The sequence below is a fragment of the Dromiciops gliroides genome, chromosome 4 (assembly GCF_019393635.1).
Source record: "Dromiciops gliroides isolate mDroGli1 chromosome 4, mDroGli1.pri, whole genome shotgun sequence".
Classification (NCBI taxonomy): Eukaryota; Metazoa; Chordata; class Mammalia; order Microbiotheria; family Microbiotheriidae; genus Dromiciops; species Dromiciops gliroides.
The window spans coordinates 144072583-144092469 of record NC_057864.1 but is presented as its reverse complement, the minus strand read 5'-3'; the positions used below and the strand labels follow the sequence as shown (position 1 = coordinate 144092469).

Below are 19887 nucleotides of genomic sequence, written 5' to 3'. Positions count from 1 at the left end.
CCTGGTTGTGATGGGCTTTAAAAGCTTAACAGAGTAGTTGATATTTAATTGTACAAGCAAAAAAGGAGCCATTGGAGCTTAATTGAGTGGGGATGGGGTGGGGAGGGGGAGTGACATGGTCAGATCTGTACTTAGGGGAAATCACTTTGACAGTATTAGATAGGATGAACAGGAATGGAGAAAACTTTGAAGCATAGAGACCAAATAAGCTGCTGTGATAATCTAGGAGAGAGGAGATGAGGGCCTGAATTAAGATAGTGGCTATATGAGTACAGAGAAGATGTTAGATGAGAGAGATGTTTACATGTATAAAAAAGATAAAATAGAAGTTACAAGCCTGAAAGATTATTGTTAGCCCTCAACATAAATCGGGAAATTTGGGTGAGGCATAGATTTTGGGGAAAGATAATGAAACCTATTTAAGGCATATTGAGTTTGAAATGTCTTTGGGATATCCAGTTTAAGTTGTCCAGTAGATAATTGTTGTGGGACTGAAATTCAGGGGAGAGACCAAGACTGGGTATTTAGAACTGAGTTATGTGGATAGAGATAATAATTAAGTCCTTGGGAGCTGATGAGGTCACCAAGAGAGCAAGGGTAGAGAGTATTACAATAGTGTTTTGTCAACTTGTTGAGCAATGGACAAAAATTATATGTTTAGAATTACAACAATTCTTAATGTTTATAGATAAATGATATAGTATACTGCTCCTCCTTTTTGCCACTCTGATACTGTAGAAATAGAAACAGAAGGAGGTCACATTTATATTTTATCTGCTTTGTGGATTGACATGAATAAAGAAATCATTATCTGGGGTCCAACCTTTTGGGAATGAATTTCATTGTACTTAATTAGGTTAATCCTCCAGAAGCAAACACAGAGCCTGTCACCAGACTTCTATGCAAAGCCTTGTAATTAGAACTTTTCCAGAGTCCGTCCTTCACAGGCATAGCTTAAAAAATATTTTTAGTATGCAACAAATAAAAATGAACATTTTCATATACAAAATGGAACAGGAAAAGTACCTTATATGTTGTATGTTTCCATTTACGTATATGATAAATGACTTTCAAAGCTATCCTGCTTGTCTGTATTTCCTTCTGCCTTTCTTTCTGTTCTCTTCTGTATTTTAAAATGATTCAATGTCTTTTTCCTCCCTATTCTTTATCATTAGCTGTCTCTTTCCCTCACATCTTCCTTTCCAATAATGGGGGAAAAAAGAAAAACCAAACTCTTGTAACCAATAGGCATAGCCAAGCAAAACAAATTCCTGCATTGGCTGTATCTGAAAATGTGTGTCTTGTTCTGTATTCTGAGTCCATCGCTACTCTGTCAGGGGGTGTGTAGCATGTTTCATCATTGTGCCTTTGGAGTTGTAATTGATCATTTACTAGTATGATTGTCAAGAAACAGTAGTCATCCATAAGTCACAATGAAGCCTTAGAGTAGGACTTTTGAGGGATTATGTCCACAATAAAAAGGATGGGACAGGGTCCCTTCTTATAGTCTGTTATGGGAGGTAATGAATTTTATAAATATCTTATGTATGACATATATATGTTACACATAAGGTAGAATGTGAAAGTATGAGAAGTACAAAGTTGTCTCAGCACATTAACTCTTAGCTTTCTGATAGTGGAAGTAGCAAGTACATTTACATTTGAATTTCAAAAGTATTTATTCAACCAGTCAGTCAATAAGCACAAAATTATATATATATGTGTGTGTGTGTGTGTGTGTGGATAGATAGATGGATGGATAGATAGATAGATAGATAGATAGATAGATAGATAGATAGATAGATAGATAGATAGATAGATAGATGGATAGATAGATAGATAGATAGATAGATAGATAGATGGATAGATAGATAGATAGATAGATAGATGGATAGATAGATAGATGTAGGCCTCCATCAGTTGCGGACTACCATGGATCAGTGCCTTGAAGAGCCACAGGCCACAGTGTGTCTGTGCAGTTTGATATGGGAGCTGCAGGCTCCTGAGTGACTTATAACTGGGAACTGCCTCATCCCATGTTGTATCTATCCCATGAGGAGTAGCTGGAGTATCCTCTCCAGGGCACTGGCCTGGGTGGATCAATTGGAAAACAAGCTATTGCCCATGCAGCAGGTTTTCCCTCTTTGCCACATTGGTGGATCCAAAGGAGAGGCAGAACCAATACAGTTTGGCACCAGTGCCACCGCAGGAGTTGCCAGAGGGATGTGATGTCCAACATCCAACTGCCTAAGGGACTCTGACTCCTGATTTTTCCTCGGGGTTAACTCCTGAAGCCTTTCCCATAAATGGGTAAAGCCGCAAGGCAGCAGAGGTTTAAAATCAGGTTTTCCTTCCTCTAGGCGGGTTGCCTGCCAAGGCTAACGAGCCCCACCTGCCCTAAGCAACTGGTTTTAAGGCTCCAGTGACTTGCCTTCGCCCCTTCTCCTGTTAGTGGAAACAATTCTGCCATGAGAAGGCCAGGAGTTGGGCTTCGGTTGTCAGAGGCTATTTGAGATGCACGCTATTGGAGCATTTTATAGAGAGTGGGAGCTTATCCCCCCACTCCCACCCTGGCATGACAACCTTTGGAACCAAATATATACACACATATAGGGAGAGAGAGGATAAATTTGTCATTCACTGGAATGTTTTTCAAGAACCAGTGTTCATCTATAAGCCACAAGAAAGCACTGAATTGGGTTTTTTGTGAAAGTTAATGCTAATAAATGCTAGCCTGATTTCTGGAGTTGTGTGTTGCCTTGGCCACATGTCTCGCCTCTATATGTGCCTCACTATCATTAGGTTTAGAGGGGAAATGCTTTGTAACTACTGTTATTACTCTGCTTTTGAGTAAATGACTGATAACAAATATAAAGCAAAACAAATGCTAGTCTACTGTGTACCAGGCACTGTTCTTACCACTGGGGATACAAAGAAAGGCAAAAGACAGCCCCTGCCCTCAAGAAGTTTATGATCTCATGGCATTGGAATATGGTGGTGGGTGCTTTCATCTGGATTGATAGTTCCTCCGATGATTCTGATGCTCATCACTTACCTCCTGAACTGTTGTAATAGCCTGCTGGTTGATTCTCCCTGCCTCTTATCTCTTCTGACTCCAATTCTTTCTTCATTTAGCTGTCAAATTAATCTTCCTAAAATGCAGATCTGTTCATATCAGGCCCCTATTCAGTAAACTCTAATGGTTCCCTTTTACCCATAAGATTAAATATAAAATCTCTTTGACTTTTAAAACCCTTTATAACCAGATCCCTTCCTACTTTTCCAGCTTTCTCACCTTTTATTCTCCTTCATATACTCTATGATCCAATGACACTGGATTCCCTGCTGTTTCTCAAACAAAACACTCGTTCTCAACTCAAAACATTTTAACTGGCTATCTCCAGTGCCTAGAATGCTTTCCCTCCTCATCTCTTTCTCCTACCTTCCCAGGTTTTCTTCAGGCCTTTGCTAAAATCCCACATTCTACAAGAAGCTTCTCCTGATTCCCCTCAATGCTGGTCTGTTCCCTCTGTTATCTCCGATTTATATATTCTGTATATATATCTCCTGTATATTTTTTGTATATAGCTATTTCCATGTTGTCTTGGTCAGTACACTATGAGCTCTTGATCACAAAGCCAGTTTGTTTTTGCTTTTCTTTGTATCCCTAGCACTTATCACAGTGCTTGACACATAGTAATTGCTTAATAAATGCTAGTTGAAATGAAAAAATGAAATGATTCTCAGGTGGGATTACTATGCAGCCAACCTAAACTTCATTTTGTGGAGCCGCAATGAGGTTCAGATTAGTTTGGCATCATGCAGTCTATAAAAAAGCATTTATGAAAATGCTCACTATGAGCTAAGTACATTGCTTTGTACCGGATATACAAAGGAAGGTAAAAACATGCTTCTTGCCCTCAAGGAGCTTACATCCTAATAGGGGAGATAGCTTGTAAATAACTAAGCCTTCAATGCATGTATATATTATGTTACATGTATTAAATAACTAGGCACATAACATGTATATATTATATAAACGTAAATAGCTAGGCATGTTACTAACTGAACAGACAACATATGTGTATCATATGCAGCTATGCATACATGCCATATATGTATGGTTTATGTGTATATGTGTGTGTGTGTGAGAAAGAGTTAGATGAAAGGCAATGTCAGAAGCTAAGGCACTCCTTTACAAGGTAGAGTATGAACTGAATCTTGAAAGAAGCCAAGGGTAGCAAGGGACAGAAATGAGGATTGGAGAGCATTCCATACCTGGGGGACAGCCAGTACAAAGAAGAGGAATGGAATGGCCTGGGCAAGTAGGTCAGTGTAGCTGGATAGTGAAGTGCTTGGCAGGGAGGGGAATAAAGCATAAGAAGGACTGGGAAAAGGGACAGGTTATGAAGAGCTTGAAATGCAAAACAAAGAACTTTTTGTTTGATCCCAGAGGTAATAGGGAACCCCTGGAGTTGAATGAATTGGGTGGGAGAAGAGTTGACATGGTCATACCTGTGCTGTTGGAATAACTCTTTGGCAGCTGTGTCAAAGATGAATTGGAATCGGCGGAGACTTGAGACTGGGAGACTGGGAGACCAATTAGAAAACTGTTACAGTGGTATAGAAGAGAACTCATGAGAGAGAGTTCTTAAGGCTAGGTACCACACAGGCTAGTGACTACTGGTTAAATAGCTTCATTGCTCCATTGTGGAAATGAGTCCTGATAGTTTTTATGGAAGCCATGGCCATAACAATTTGGTCCTTTTGGATAGTGAGCTTTGGCCATTTGTTGAGCTAATTCATGCATGGTAATCAGAAATCTTTATTGGGGGAATGCTAATTAGCTGAGTGTAAACCCCTGGTGATCAATCCCAGACAATTAGGAAAGAGAGAGAGGGATGCCTAGATGAGATTCCTTAATTTGTGAGATTGCTTTTACTGTTAAGAGCAAAACATCAACAGATTGGGTATTGAGAATATTGTTTAGTTAATATACCCATTACAAAAGTATTAGGTTATTTTAGATGAGGGAGATATTACTTCTAGTTCAGGTGGTCATAGAAGTCTTCTGTAGATGACATTTGAGCTAGACCTTGAATAACGTGTAAAAAATTGAATGGGAGCAGGTGAATCAGGTTGGATGATGGCATTTCAGGCAGCAGAACAGAGTAAGTAAAGCACAGAGATCAAAAAGCATGGAGTGTGGGGCAGCTAGGTGGCGCAGTGCATAAAGCACTGGCCCTGGATTCAGGAGTACCTGAGTTCAAATCCAGCTTCTGACGCTTGACACTTACTAGCTGTGTGACTCTGGGCAAGTCACTTAACACCCATTGCCCCGACCAAAAAAAAAAAAAAAAGCATGGAGTGTGTTTGGGGAGCAGTGAACTAAATATTCCAACTGTTCTGTCATATTAATGCAACTTATTAAAGTGAATTAAATTTTTTTTATTTAATAAACCTTATAACTGTAGTATAGAATATTTAAATCTAATAGAGGCATTTTATACCACCTATATATATTTTACTACTTACTAAGTTAGATTTCCTACTAATAAATTACACATACATACTTTATGAAATTCATTAATTTAAGCTTTTTGATATTTAAAATCTCACTTGGGAAGTTAAAATTGCACAATTTTAGTCATTACAGAGAAAACTCTGTTTAACCATCACAGTATTTAATTTGCTTTAACATAATTTATGATGTCTTCATGAATCCAAAACAGCTTGCAGTTGCCATTTCATTAATCTTCTTTTAAGTTATTTTCTTAAATAAGAAGAAAGCAGAATAGTACTCAACTCATTTTATCTAAGTCCAAGCTCAAAAGGCTAAATTTGTGGTATATAATCACATGAAGAGAAGCACAAACTGGTAGCTAGAGAACAACCTTGAGTCAGGAAGACCTAAGTTCAAGACTTATCTCTGGTACATACTTGTTGTGTGACCATCAACTCTTTGTGACAGCTAAAGCAACTCCCTAAGACCAAAGAGTTGCCCAACAGCACCAGTGAATTAGTTTTATTTTGGGGTTGGAATCTTTTTCAAGTGACAATGAGAACTGATCCCTATCCATTTACCCTTACCATTTAGCAGCTAATACTGTCTAAAGGAATGATGTTATGAGAAGTCTGGGACCACAAGATGGGAAAAGGAAGCCTACAAAAAACTTATGTAGCCTAATGATATTTCTTGAAGAAAGTTCTCTATATTGTTTGGAAAAACTTTAGGAAGACTTGAAGCATAGATTCTGTAGCTCTTCTAGTTTTCATATTGGGTTGGATCTCGACCATCTGTGTATCTGTGTAGTACGGGAGCTTGCATTTTCAGATGAGTTCATGGGGTATAGAAGTACCCTACCTACTTTATGGAAATGGCAGCATCAAAGATAGCTTCTCATTCCCCTCTCCCACCCCCCAAATGTATGGGCAGCATCTTGCCTCTCGGGTGTGTAAGTAATATTTCACAAGTTGTTTTGTTGTTGGTTTTTAAATTTCCCAAGTGTTTTGGGGGAGTGGTTGGTAAGGTTACAATAAGTTAACTGTTATCTCATTTTCACATAGATATGTTTTGCAGTCTTTCAGCATAATAATTGGTTGAGGGGACAAAGGAGGGAGGAAAGGAAATGGACAGGCTTATACCCTATAGTTGATAAAAAAAATTATTTGACCTTTTTTCTTTTTTTTTTTTTCTTTGACCTTTTTTCAAAGAGAAAGGGGATTATCCTCAAAGTTTGGGCTAAACTCCTGAGAAATTTATGCAGAGCCCATGGGCTCTCTTTGCCACATAAATGGCCATTATCTCATTGAATTTGGATAATTGGCTTCATGGCAATACAGAACAAAGGTGTCATTAAGTTTGTTCATGACCTGAATATAGAGAGTTCTTAACTCTCCTAAGCCGATTTCTAGACTATATAGGTATAGCAAACAGCTTCATTTTTGTTTGGGACTTTTGTTGGAAACTTATGCCCATGAGATGGATTGGCAGTCAAGCCCAGGGGGCTAGAATGTGCTCAAGAACAGAGGAGGGATTTCCTTATTTATAATTTGTGATTTAGAGCAGTCTCATGTATATTCAGAGTTTGAAATTCTTCTGAAGATAAGGTTCACTTGTTTCCTTTGATCATTTCTTATATTTCCCTTTTGCCATAAGTCAAAATAATCTCAGTAATAGTGCTTAATGTGTGCCAGGCACTGTGCTAACAAGTGCTTTATAGTTATTATCTCACTGAGGCAAATAAGGGTTAAGTGACTTGGGTGACCAGAATTATACAGCTAGTAAGTGTCTGAGGCTGTTTGGGGTTGACTTTGGTTTGTTTTTTTTTCTTCAGATCTTCATATCACTTGAACTTTAGTACCTTAATTTCTTTAGTCCCTAATTAACATATTGAATATTGCCTATATGTTCTCCTAAGTTATCTGAAACACTGTATTTGTGAAACAGTTGTTGGTTGTAGTCACAGCTGTCTAGTACTTCTGCTTGGTGTCTTGCTTCTGCTGCTGTCCTTTAGATGAATGAGAGGTATGGTTTAGGTAATTAACTTCACTTCTCATTAATTTGGACCTAACCAGAATAAGTTTTCAGTTGTTGCTTTTAAGCCAAATCATGGGGGCAGCTAGGTGGTGAAGTGGATGAAGCACCAGCCCTGGATTCAGGAGGACCTGAGTTCAAATCCAGCCTCAGACACCTGACAGTTACTAGCTGTGTGACCCTGGGCAAATCACTTAACCATCATTGGCCCCCCCCCAAATCATATAAATTGGGCAAAAATATATAGGTCAATACTGCTCACCTTACCTACTTTTTTTTTTTTTTTTTGCAGGGCAGTGGGGGTTAAGTGACTTGTCCAGGGTCACACAGCTAGTAAGTGTCAAGTGTTTGAGGCCGGATTTGAACTCAGGTACTACTGAATCCAGGGCCAGTGCTTTATCCACTGCACCACCTAGCTGCCCCACATTACCTACTTTTAAAAGAATATTGTGTTCCAAGAAGTGACAGGATTAAATTATACTTTATTGTTCTTAGTTTTAAAAAAAATCCTGTGGTGTGATTCCTTATGTACTGATGATTGAAATTTCTTCATTGGTATAAGGATTTCTTTTCTTTTTTTCTTTTTAATCATAAAAGTATTTTATTATTTTCCAGTTACATGCAAAGATAGTTTTCAACATTTGTTTGGGATGATTAAATTAACAAGGTTTTGTACAAACAGAAGCAATGCAGCCAAAATTAGAAAGGAAGCAGAAAGCTGGGAAACAATTTTTACAGCCAGTGTTTCTGATAAAATATATAGGGAACTAAATTAAATTTATAAGAATGCAAGTCATTCCCCATTTAAGTGCCAACTATGTGCGAGGCATTGTGTTAAATTATGTTCAAGATTTTAACTTTTTTTTTAGGAACAACTATAATTGGCAAGGGAGAAAGAAGAAGGACCTATTGCAGGAATCATTCTCCCCTTTGCCCTAGCCCCTCCCTAGATTTTCTCCTCAATCTGTTTCTAGGTCAGTTGTTTTGGCTATGAGATTCTTTGTTTTTAGTATTTCTTGTTTTCTCAGGGAGTCATTGACTTCTATTTGTATCTAATTTTCAGGGAGTTTGTGGTTTAGACAAGGTTTCTTTCTTCAATATCTCTTAATGATAATTTCCAATTTCTTCTGCTAGCACTTTCATTGACAAAAAATATTTTTTAAAAGTCTTACTTCGGGGCAGCTAGGTGGCGCAGTGGATAGAGCACTGGCCTTGGATTCAGAGTACCTGAGTTCAAATCCGGCCTCAGACACTTAACACTTACTAGCTGTGTGACCCTGGGCAAGTCACTTAACCCCAATTGCCTCACTAAAAAAAAAAAAAATCTTCATCTCTTCCAGAAATTCTGATTGAATTTTTGCCTAGCCTATGCTCATTTTTGAGGCTTTGCTTCTAGATATTTTGGAGTCATTCTCCTCTTCTGGGTTTGTGTCTTGATTATCCCTGCCACTATAATAGCTTTTTGTAGTGGGATTCTTTTTTGTTTGCTAATTCTTCTAGCTTACTTCCTGATTTTGGACTTGATATTGGGGCTGAACTCTGTGCATTTCTGTGGGGAAAATCTAGACTGGTCCTGCTTCATTCTTTTTTTTTTTTTGGCTGGGCATTGAGGGTTAAGTGACTTGCCCAGGGTCACACAGCTAGTAAGTGTCAAGTGTCTGAGGTCAGATTTGAACTTAGGTCCTCCTGAATCCAGGGCCAGTGCTTTATCTACTGTACCACCTTGCTGCCCTCTGCTTCATTCTTTAGGGTATTGGGTGTTTTGTTGTTTCAGAATCTCATGGACAGCTCAAGCCAGGGAACTGCAAGTTTTCAGTGCTTCCAAAGTAGTGTGATCCAGGGTAATGTTTGATTGCTGCTCCTTTGGTCTGAGTTCTGCAAGTCCTGACCTGGGTTTGGGTCTGACCAACAGTAGACTGCTATTGGATTCTGCTATCACTCTCAGACAGCTTGCTCTTTCTCTAGGCTTCAGAATTGTCTGGAAGCTGGGATTTATAATCTGCCCTTCTCTTGGGATCTGAGTCCTACTGCTGCTGCTGCTGCTGCTTATGTCTTAGCTTATTCCTCTCTCAGTATACTCTCTAAGACCTGACGCAGTTTGGGGAAGGGGCACACAGATTCCCTCCTCAGTCTGCTCTGCATTTGTGGCCTGGAACTGAATAGTGGGCAAGATATTAGGACTTATAAAGTTGGTTCTGTTCCTGGGTTGACCAACAATAAGTACTGAATATCTTAAGGAAATGGAAATCCATTACTTACTTTTTCCAAAGTATGTAGCAGTGGAAGATATTCTTTTAGTATATTGTAAAATACTAAGAAATAAATGGTAAGGATTTGAAAACTGACTGGCATCTTAAAATCTGTTGTTGAGAAGGAACCACAAGGAATTCCTTTATGAGACTTAGAAATGCTTTTGGACTATCAAGATAGTTGAGCCAGAAGATAGAATTGAGTCATACCCTATGGTTCTTTAAAGCAATTTAAAAAATTTATATATATATATATATACATATATATATATACATAATTTTTATATTGCCTGATTTTCTCCCTATATTCCTCTCTCTCCCTCCTCCTCCTTCTCTTCCTCCTCAATATTTTTTTTTTCAAGAAACAAGATAGGGGAAGCTGGGTGGTACAATGGATAAGGCACCTGCCCTGGATTCAGGAGGACCTGAGTTCAGATCCAACTTCAGATAAACTTGACACTTACTAGCTGTGTGACCCTGGACAAGTCACTTAACCCTCATTGCCCCCAAAAAAGAAAAGAAAAGAAACAAGATAAAAGGAAGACCAGTGAGGAAAAAAAATCAGCAAAACCTATCAGACCGTGGAAAGAATCTGGCAATATATGCAATGTTCTACACTTTTGGGAACTCTTTCCCCTGCCACCAACCACGCCCCTACCACCAACTATTCCTTCCCCCACCTCTGCTAAGGAATGGGGAGAAAATATCTATTCATATCTCTTTTTTGGGGCAAGCTTGTTTTTTTGTAATTTTTCAACATTAATTTTATTGTTTTGTGGTGGTTTTTCTTTCCACTTACATTGTTTTAGTCATTGTGTATGTTTTCTTGACTCCACTCTCTTCATTCTGCATAATTTCATGCAAATAACATGCTTTTTTGTAAATTCACATATTCCCTGTTTCTTATAGGACAGTAATATTCAATTACATTCCTGTACCACAGTTTGTTTAATTATTCCCTAGTCAATGGGCATATATTTTGTTTCCAGTTCTTTGCTACTGCAAATTAGCTAGCAATAAACATAAACTGAAATTGGGGCAGAGAGCTAAACACTTGCCTTCATTTTAGGGGTTTTCCTAACTGGGAGTTCTGAGCAACTGTGTTTGTAGTCTGAATTTCATTTAACTTCATAAAGATGCAGAGGAGGGGACCATGGGGACTTGAGGGACAATAACCTTTAAAAAAAGCAAGTTGTTATATCAAGGTATCTCTGATTAAATCCTGAGACAAAGGGATAGAGAAAAGAGGGCATAAGAAAATTGGTGGCCATCTTGCATCCTCCCTCACAACACCAACCACCACCACCATATTATTATGGGGGGGGGCAGGGCAATTGGGGTTAAGTGACTTGCCCAGGGTCACACAACTAGTAAGTGTCAAGTGTCTGAGGCCGGATTTGAACTCAGGTCCTCCTGAATCCAGAGCCAGTGCTCTATCCACTGCGCCATCTAGCTGCCCCACCACCACCATATTATGCTAAAATAAGTTTTAATACAAAATTAAGCTAATACCAATACCTTTTGATCACTTACTCAAAAGGGTAGGAAAGGGGGCAGCTAGGACCTGAGTTCAAATCCGGTCTGACACTTGACACTTACTAGCTGTGTGACCCTGGGCAAGTCACTTAACCCTCATTGCCCCCCCCCCCAAAAGAATATATGTCAATTTATCTACCTCTTGTTTTTCTGATGAGAAAACAAATGTATCAGGGCCAGTTTAAAAAACTTTTCAAGCTAGTTTATTGTGTGCACATATAACAGGAGTCAGTATTTTCATCCATCATAATAAATGGCTAATTATGCAAACTCTTTGAAAGGATTCCAAGTGTGTTTATCTTTAAAAGCTTGCCAAAATAAATAAGTTTCATTACAAATTGCTACATATCCAACTTTCCCATACAAAAAATCTTTCAGTATGTAACTTTTTGACATTTCTGTGGATTTGGCACCCGAAGTTTTGTTAGAGACAGCAAATTTCAGCAAGGATTGTGCTCAGTCTATAACCGTTTATTAAGTGCCAACTATGTGCGAGGCATTGTGTTAAATTATGTTCAGGATTTTAACTTTTTTTTTTTTTGGAAACAACTATAATTGGCAAGGGAGAAAGAAGAGGGACCTATTGCAGGAATCATTCTCCCCCTTGCCCTAGCCCCTCCCTAGATTTCCACTTAAATCAAGAAGATCCTATTCCGTACTACTGGCTCACCCTTTAGTCTTTCCCACCTACAAACCCACTGCCTTACTCCCTGGGGATGATGATAAACTGCTTGAACTCATTCCTCAATAATGAAAATACTCATACCTTCCCTGTCTCAGTGATCATGACCCCACCCCCAGCTGTAATTGTGCCAAACTTTATTCCTCATCCCCCAATACCTGTATCCTTGTTCCACCACCACCCTTGCTCTCGTCCCACCGATGTCCCACCCAAGTTCTACCCACCCCTTCCACTATACTCTCTGAAATGCCTGTTTTATAGGTATTCCCATTATTTAGTAGTGGGGAAAGTTGTTATACATCTTACTCTCCATTACCACTTCCAGACTCTCTTTCTACCTTCTTTGAGTAATCTCTTCTCTTTTGAGATTCAGTCAATCTGTACTTATCACCCAGTCAATCAGAATTCTTTCTTCCTCTGTGAATGAAATACTTAGCTCCTAGCCTTTCTCACCTCTCAAACTCCAGCTCTCATACTAGGGGTCTTTAAGATACATATTGACCAAAAAAAAAAAAGATACATATTGATATTCTTTCAAACACCTTTAATATTCCTCAGTTTACTCCTTTCCCATGACTTATTTATTCCTCCATTCGACCTCTGCTATATGTAGAAATGATTATACCCTTGATCTTGCCATTAGCCATAAGTGTTCCACTTTTGTGTTCTTGAACTCTGAAATTCCTTTATCTGTTCAAAATCTTTTGTCATCCTCTCTGTTTTAAAACCTCTGACTCTTTTCTTTGTCCTCACTGTAGTCTTCAGTATAGCCTTGACCCCTTGACTTCCCAGACATCACCTCTGTACTAGCTACATCCTTTTCACTTCCCTATTTTAAGCCCTTGGGAAACCAGTTCTGGCTCTCTATTGTTCCCTTCTCTCTAGTCCCTTGGCCCCTTATCCTATCCTTGATCTTTCCCCGTTAAGCCTCAGAGCTACATTACTCCCACCATCCACTGCCTTCACTCCTTGGTGCTTGGAGTGGATATGGAAATATAAAGTAAACACAAATGAATTTTGAGGTGGGAGAGAGCTGTCAACAACTGAAGGGACAGGAAAAGGACTTGTATAGAAAAATGACACGAGGGGCAGCTAGGTGGTGCAGTGGATAGAGCACTGGCCCTGGATTCAGAAGGACCTGAGTTCAAATCCAGCCTTAGACGCTTAATACTTACTGGCCGTATGACCCTGGGCAAGTCATTTAACCCCAATTGCCTCACCAAAAAAAAAAAAGAAAAATGACACGATCTGAGGATTAAATAGACTTAAGAATCTCAAAAGGTGGACTTGAGGGGGAACATATTCTATGCAAAGGCACATGCAATAAATGAAACATTTGAGGAACAGCAAGAAGGACAGTTTGACGAGAATATAGGATTTTTGAGGGGGTAGTAATATAAAATTAATGTGGAAAGATTTCTTGCAGCCAGATTGTGAATGGCTTTTAATGCCAAACAAGGAAGTTTGTATTTTATTCTAGAGGCAGTAGAGCTTCTTGAGGAGGGGGAAATGACATTGTCATAGCTGTGCTTAAGTAATATCAATTTGTCAGCTGCCTGGAAATAGATTGTGCAGATCCTGAATTCAGGGAAACCAGTTAGGCTATTATAATTGTCTGGCTCTTGGAGTGGAGAAAAGGGAACAGATGTGAGATATCATGGAAATATAATTAACTTGATTTGCCCACTAATGTGGAGTGAGGAAGAGTGAAAAGTAGAGCCTTGCTGTGAGGTTGGTAACTTGTATGCCTAGAATGTTGTCAGTACCAGCCACAAAAACAGAGAAATTAGGAAGAGCTGTAGTTTTAGGTAGACAGACAATTTCTGTTTGGATCTGCAAGATTTTCAATGATGTGTGAAATGTCCATAGACCATCTAGGTGGCAGTGGCTGGCAGTTTATTGATAGTGGAAAACTGTTGCTCAGGAGAAGTATGAGGGCTGGATTTATAGATCTGGAAGTCATTTGCATTTCCTTCTGAACACTTCTATGCATTTAACAGTATTAATTTACTCCTTTTTGGAGTTATTGTTGCTTACTTTCTACCCTGACCAGTATTAAAAACTAACGGAAAAACCCCAACGTTGTAGCAAATAAACATAGTCAAGCAAAATGAAACCACGTAGTGGTCATGTCTCAGAAAATGTGTCTCATTCTACACCTTGAATCCATCATCTCTATTAGGAGATGGGAAGCATATTTCATCATTAGTCCTTTGGAAACATGGTTGGTCGTTATGTTGATCTGAGTTCTTAAGTTTTGCAAAGTCATTCTTTTTTTTTTTTCCAAAACCCTCCTTTTTATTTTCCCTAGGACTATCCAGACTCCTGGTAAAAAATGGGTGATAGGTTGAAGAAAAAAAGGCTTTTCTTAGACAAACAAATTAAGGGTGGTACCAAACCTTTTAACCAAGAATACATCAGGTTTTCTCCCCCTGATTTGGTTATTGCTTCATTTTGGGGTTCCTTTCCCATCCTTCTCTGCAGTAGGCCCTAGCTAGGACTCACCCTTTTCCATTGAGAAAGATTAAGACATGATGGGAGTGGTCCAGTAGAAATGAGATAGTGATTGGGTCGCTCATGCAAAGTCATTCTTAACAATGTTGTTGTCCTTGTAAAATTTGTTCTGATTCTCTCTTCACTCTGATCAGTTCATATTATTTAGGATTCTCTAAATTTGTCTCCCTTTTTATTCTTCTTTTTGGGTGGGGCAGTGAGGTTTAAGTGACTTGCCCAGGGTCACACAGCTAGTAAGTGTCAAGTGTTTGAGGCCAGATTTGAACTCAGTTCCTCTTGAATTCAGGCTGGTCCTTTATCCACTGCAACACCTAGCTGCCCCCTGAAAGTGTCTCATAATTTCTTATGTTACAGCAATATTCCATTATTTTCATATACTACAATTTGTTCAGCTACTCCCTAATTGATGGGCAGCTCGTTAGATTCTCGTTCCTTGCTTTTCTTTTTTTTATCCTTTTTTAATGCCCTCTTCCAGATGAGAAAGTTTATTTTGTTGGCAGCAATTTGCTTCTTGGCATTATCCTCTTTCTTAACCCCATGCCCTCCTTCTTGTTTCCCTGTTGAGTTTGATGTATTTTCGTGTGTGCTCATGTTCAACCCTCCTTTGTCTGCTTCAGATGAGAATGAGCTTCGTCTGATGCCCACTCTCCCCATCCTTTCCTTAATGTGTGTATACTTGTCTTACGTTTTGCAAGTGTTAAAAGTACAGTCCCCTCCCCCCAAGTATACACTGGTCTATTCCTTTTTACTCTGTTCTCTTTCCTCTTCAAATTCATAGAAAATAGCCAAGATTCTCTGTTTTTCTTATTTATCTCTCTTAATACTCCTTAAAGACATTAAGATTCTGAAGGGATACTTGTTTCTTCTTTTATTAGAATTTTAGGACTACATCATTATATAGCTTCTTCCAGCTGCTCAAATAAATTTATCTGCATTTCTCTTGAGTTTTGGGTTTAGGGGCACCTAGGTGGCGCAATGTATAAAGCACTGTCCCTGGATTCAGGAGGCCCTGAGTTCAAATCTGGCCTCAGACACTTGACACTTACTAGCTGTGTGACCCTGGGCAAGTCACTTAACCCTCATTGCCCTGCCCGACCCCCCAAATTTTGGCATTGAGTTTTGGGTTTACATTTCAAAGTATATACTCAACTCTGTTCTTTGATCAGAAATATATGAAACTCTTCTATGTATACTCAGCTTTTTTTAAAATAACCAAGTTATTCTTGGTTGTAAACTTTTTTCTTTTTGTAATATTGTATTCTAAGAACTCGTAGCAGAAGCTACCAGGTCTTGTGTGATCCTAATTACAATTCCTTAGGATATGAACTTCTTTCTGCCTACTTAAAGCATTTTTTCCCTGGATGGGAGAGTTCTGGATTTTGGCTATGACATTCTTGGAACTTTTCTTTTGGGGACTTGTTTCAGAAGGATTTTTTTAAAGGACATATTTGCAAGGATTACCCTAGAAAAGAAGTCAGGATTGTAAAAGTGATAAGAGGGATGCATTCAGAAACACCTGGGAAGACTTGTGTGACCTGACACAGAGCAAAATAAACAGAAGTAGGAGAATAATGTATTTAACTACATTATAAGGAAAACTTTGAAAGACATTAATGCTGTAACAATCCATGATTCCAAGAGTATTGATGATGAAGCATGTACTCATCTTCTGACAGAGAAAATGGGCTCATGTTGCAGAATTAGATATATATTTTCAGATAAAGCCAAGATGGAATTTATTTTGCTTGACTATACATATTTGCTTTTTAGATTTTGTTTTTAATTTTTATTTCAATGCTGAGAATGTATTGGAATGAATGTAATATTGCACCATTAAAAATGACAAGCATGAGAAAAAATAAAGAAATATGGAAGGCAAAGTCATGCAAGGGGAAGATACAGCTAGAAGAACAGTACACATATAACAGCATTTCATTTTAACTGTAATTTTCAGGACTTAGTAACTGGTTGTGCCAACTAAAAAGGTTCAAAATGATAAAGGAAAAATACATAATTTTCTTTTTGGAAAGTTTTTAATTTAATCAGAAACTTAATTTATGAGCTATTTCTATGATACTGGGATTTTTCTGCTTAAAAATACTGTGGTGCTGTTGGAAGATAGATGCTGATAAATTGAAACTTTCTTTGGGAGTCACAACTTCACATCATTTTTTAGTGATTCATATGATTTATATTTTTTTCTCTAAAGGCTATTCCATAATGCCACCAAAAATCATGAAATATTTGGTGTTATATTGTGAATATTTAGTGTTATGGTAGTAATAGAAAATAAATATTAGTATAATCCCCCTGAAATCTAATGCGGCATCCCATGATACTTATTGTGGGAAGACTTTGAAAATCTCTCCCTAAGCTTGACAAAAATAAGACTAATATACAGTGATAGAATTTTATATTTCTATTATAACCCGACAAAAATTCTAAAAGCCATGGCAAAATATTAATACAAATTTGAGGGAATGGTTGTGGTATGCTGGATTTTTACTTAAAGACACAGCCTTCACTATCCTACATTTAGCCTACTGTGATAACTCTGGCCCTCTTGATGGTTCAGAGTGGGGCTTAAATAGCAATTGTGTCTCTTTTGGCTAGAAACCCTAAGGGTCTTCTCCCCTCCCCTCTTTATCCTTTTTTTTTTTTTTTGCCTACTTTCTTACCTACCCTTAATCACTGAATGGGTGTTGCCTCAGACAAACTGAGACCTGTGAAAAGTCTTAGCTTAAAAGTCCTAGGTCTCCCACTGGTCCTGAGCCATCTCCAGTTGTCCTGATCTATATCTTGCCACTTGACCCAGGTAGCTTGGGAAGAGAGAGTGAGACTGGTGATTTTGCACAGCCCTTCCTCACTTAAATCCACTTCATTGCAAATCATGAAATCGCCTCCTGATGTCATGGTCCTTTTCGAGAATGAAGGACAAACGCCAACAACAACAGATAAATCTACAAAGCATTATGCTCCAGGTATTTGGTTCTCAAAAGACTGCATTTCATTTTACATGTTCTTTTGTGCCCTTCTCTAGGCACCCTACGGGAGGATCCTTTATCCGTCCAAACCGGGTAAATTTTGGAGTGGATTTTCTCACTGCAATTAAGAATCGCTATGGATTGGAAAATACTAAACAGGAAGATGGAAATGAGATGATTGTTATTGGAAATAAGCCTGTTGAAACTGTTGGGTTTGATTCTATTAAAAAATTCCAAAGGTAGGAGGAATTGATGCATTACATTTTTATTGTGTACTCTTCTTTTAAATCCATGGGCCTAAGGGCCAAAAATGTATTAGCTGATTGTCAAATGGTACAAAGACTTTCAAAGGTTTAGGATTTTTTCTAATTTGGTCTGCCCTATCTTGGGTAACATTGAGAGATTAGACAGAACCTTTATTTTCACTGTTGACAAGGCAACTGAGGACTGAAGGAAACAAGTTTGAAACCTCTCACTCGAGGGCTAGTGTTATGATAGTTATATGGGTACCATATTTGTTGTTTGCACTCTTATTTCCAATTATTCCTGCCTGCTTGCTCTGGACTGATAATTTTATGCTCCTGTTTTTCATATTTTTCCCTTTCAGTGTACATATTGGCATTCATTTTTTATAGAATGTAAGCCAACTTTGGCAGTAGAGCCAGGTAGTTCCCTGAATCCCATCCTAAACTCTAAGACAGAGAACTGTTAAAAATACAGTGTGATTTTGTGCAAAGATGGTAAGTTTCACTTATGAAATATGAATTTCATAAGGGAATGCTATAGGAAATAGGATTGGTCAGTGGGATACTGAGATCCACATGATAATGTTCAGGATCACATTGCAAGTTTTGATTCATCAACTAGCATTTAGTATACCATCCTAGAAGTATGGAGAGTTCCTGAGAATGACATTTTAGAAATGACCTCTGGTTGCTATTCCTGAGATTAGATTTTAGTTCAATTCAGTAAGCATTTATAATATGCAACACACTGTGTTAGATTCTGGGGACATTATTGTGCAGAAACAAACATTAAAAACAATGTTTGCCCTCTAAGAACATATTGTACTGTGGGAACTAGCATGTAAATAGATAAGAAATATAAAATAATGTGAGGAGAAGAGAGCACTGACAGTGAAGGAGATCAGGGAAGACTTCATATAGAAGGTAGCACGTGACCTGATCCTTAAAGGAACCCAGGGATTCCAAGAGGCACAGATAGATGAAGAGTTATTGAATTCCAAGAATGGAGGACTAAAAAGATGCAACCTGGAATTAGAATGCAGCAAGTAGGCCACTTTGGGTGGAATATAACCGACCATATTGGATGCAGGCTACTTATTAACCACAGGCAATTTTTTATCAGCAGTGTTGGACAGAACCATTGCATAATTATGTTCATTATTCTTTGCTATCTAGTTATTAACTATGAAGATAATGATGTTAATGTTATGCATATTCTAAAGTGGAAATCGCAATACTTGAGTGTACCAATCCAGGATCACAGAATTAGTTCTTTGCTTTTTATGTGAAGACTGTACATTTTAAAAAAATCATTTTAAAAGACTTAGAACATAATTCTTGATGAGATTATAGTTTCTTGCCTTTTTATTCAAATAAGTGAAATATTAAATGTATTATATTCAGAAGGGACCATATTTTATATTAATGATTTTGTATCCCTTCAATGAACACCATATGCTCTGATAACATCAAAAAATTGGATGTACATAAAAGGGAGTACCTATTTTCCTTCCTCCCCCAGATCATAAGCAGCAGTAATAATTCTTACAAGTGTTCCTGTGGATATAAAGAGGTAATGGTTTATATAATAACCCCACTTTTGAGTATCATTTCAATAGATACTTTGGGGCATGTCATGTTAGAATTTTTATTAATTAAAGTGGCTGATTCTGTAGATAATTTGAAAAGTATAAATTGTTGTATCTGGTCTTCTGAATAGAGATAGGTTCTGCACCTGTGACTTCATTGGTATAAATTCCTGTATGAGGCAACACCAGCCATTGTAGGTGATCATTGTCTCTTGGGAATTAGCATTAGCAAGCTGCTTAGAGCACCGGTGTCAAACTCAAATAGAAATAGGGGCAGCTAATCCACAGAGAAGAATCTTTGTGGGCTCATATTGACTTAGAAAACTACACATTTGTATATTTCTTTTTTATTACTACATCAATACATTGAAATCAGATAGGAAACTACATTGTATTCTGGTTCTGACTACACTTGGGAGTGCTGGGAGCAGTGTTCTTCTGGTTCAGAGTACTGTGACTTGCCTACAGCCATCAGGTGTCAGAGGCACATACTTAAACTCAGAGCTCCTTTTCAGAACTCTGTTTACATTTTTTGTGACATCTATTAGGGA

The 19887-nt window shown here is 38.1% G+C and overlaps 1 protein-coding gene across 1 annotated transcript in view; it reads left to right on the top strand.

Annotated features, from left to right (window-relative positions):
- TBCE (tubulin folding cofactor E) overlaps window positions 1-19887 on the top strand; it is a 94167-nt gene that overhangs the window by 30913 nt on the left and 43367 nt on the right. The window contains exon 4 of the mRNA XM_044001657.1: window positions 17559-17741. Within this exon, the coding sequence (XP_043857592.1) occupies window positions 17559-17741 (183 nt within the window). The remainder of the gene's footprint in view (window positions 1-17558; window positions 17742-19887) is intronic.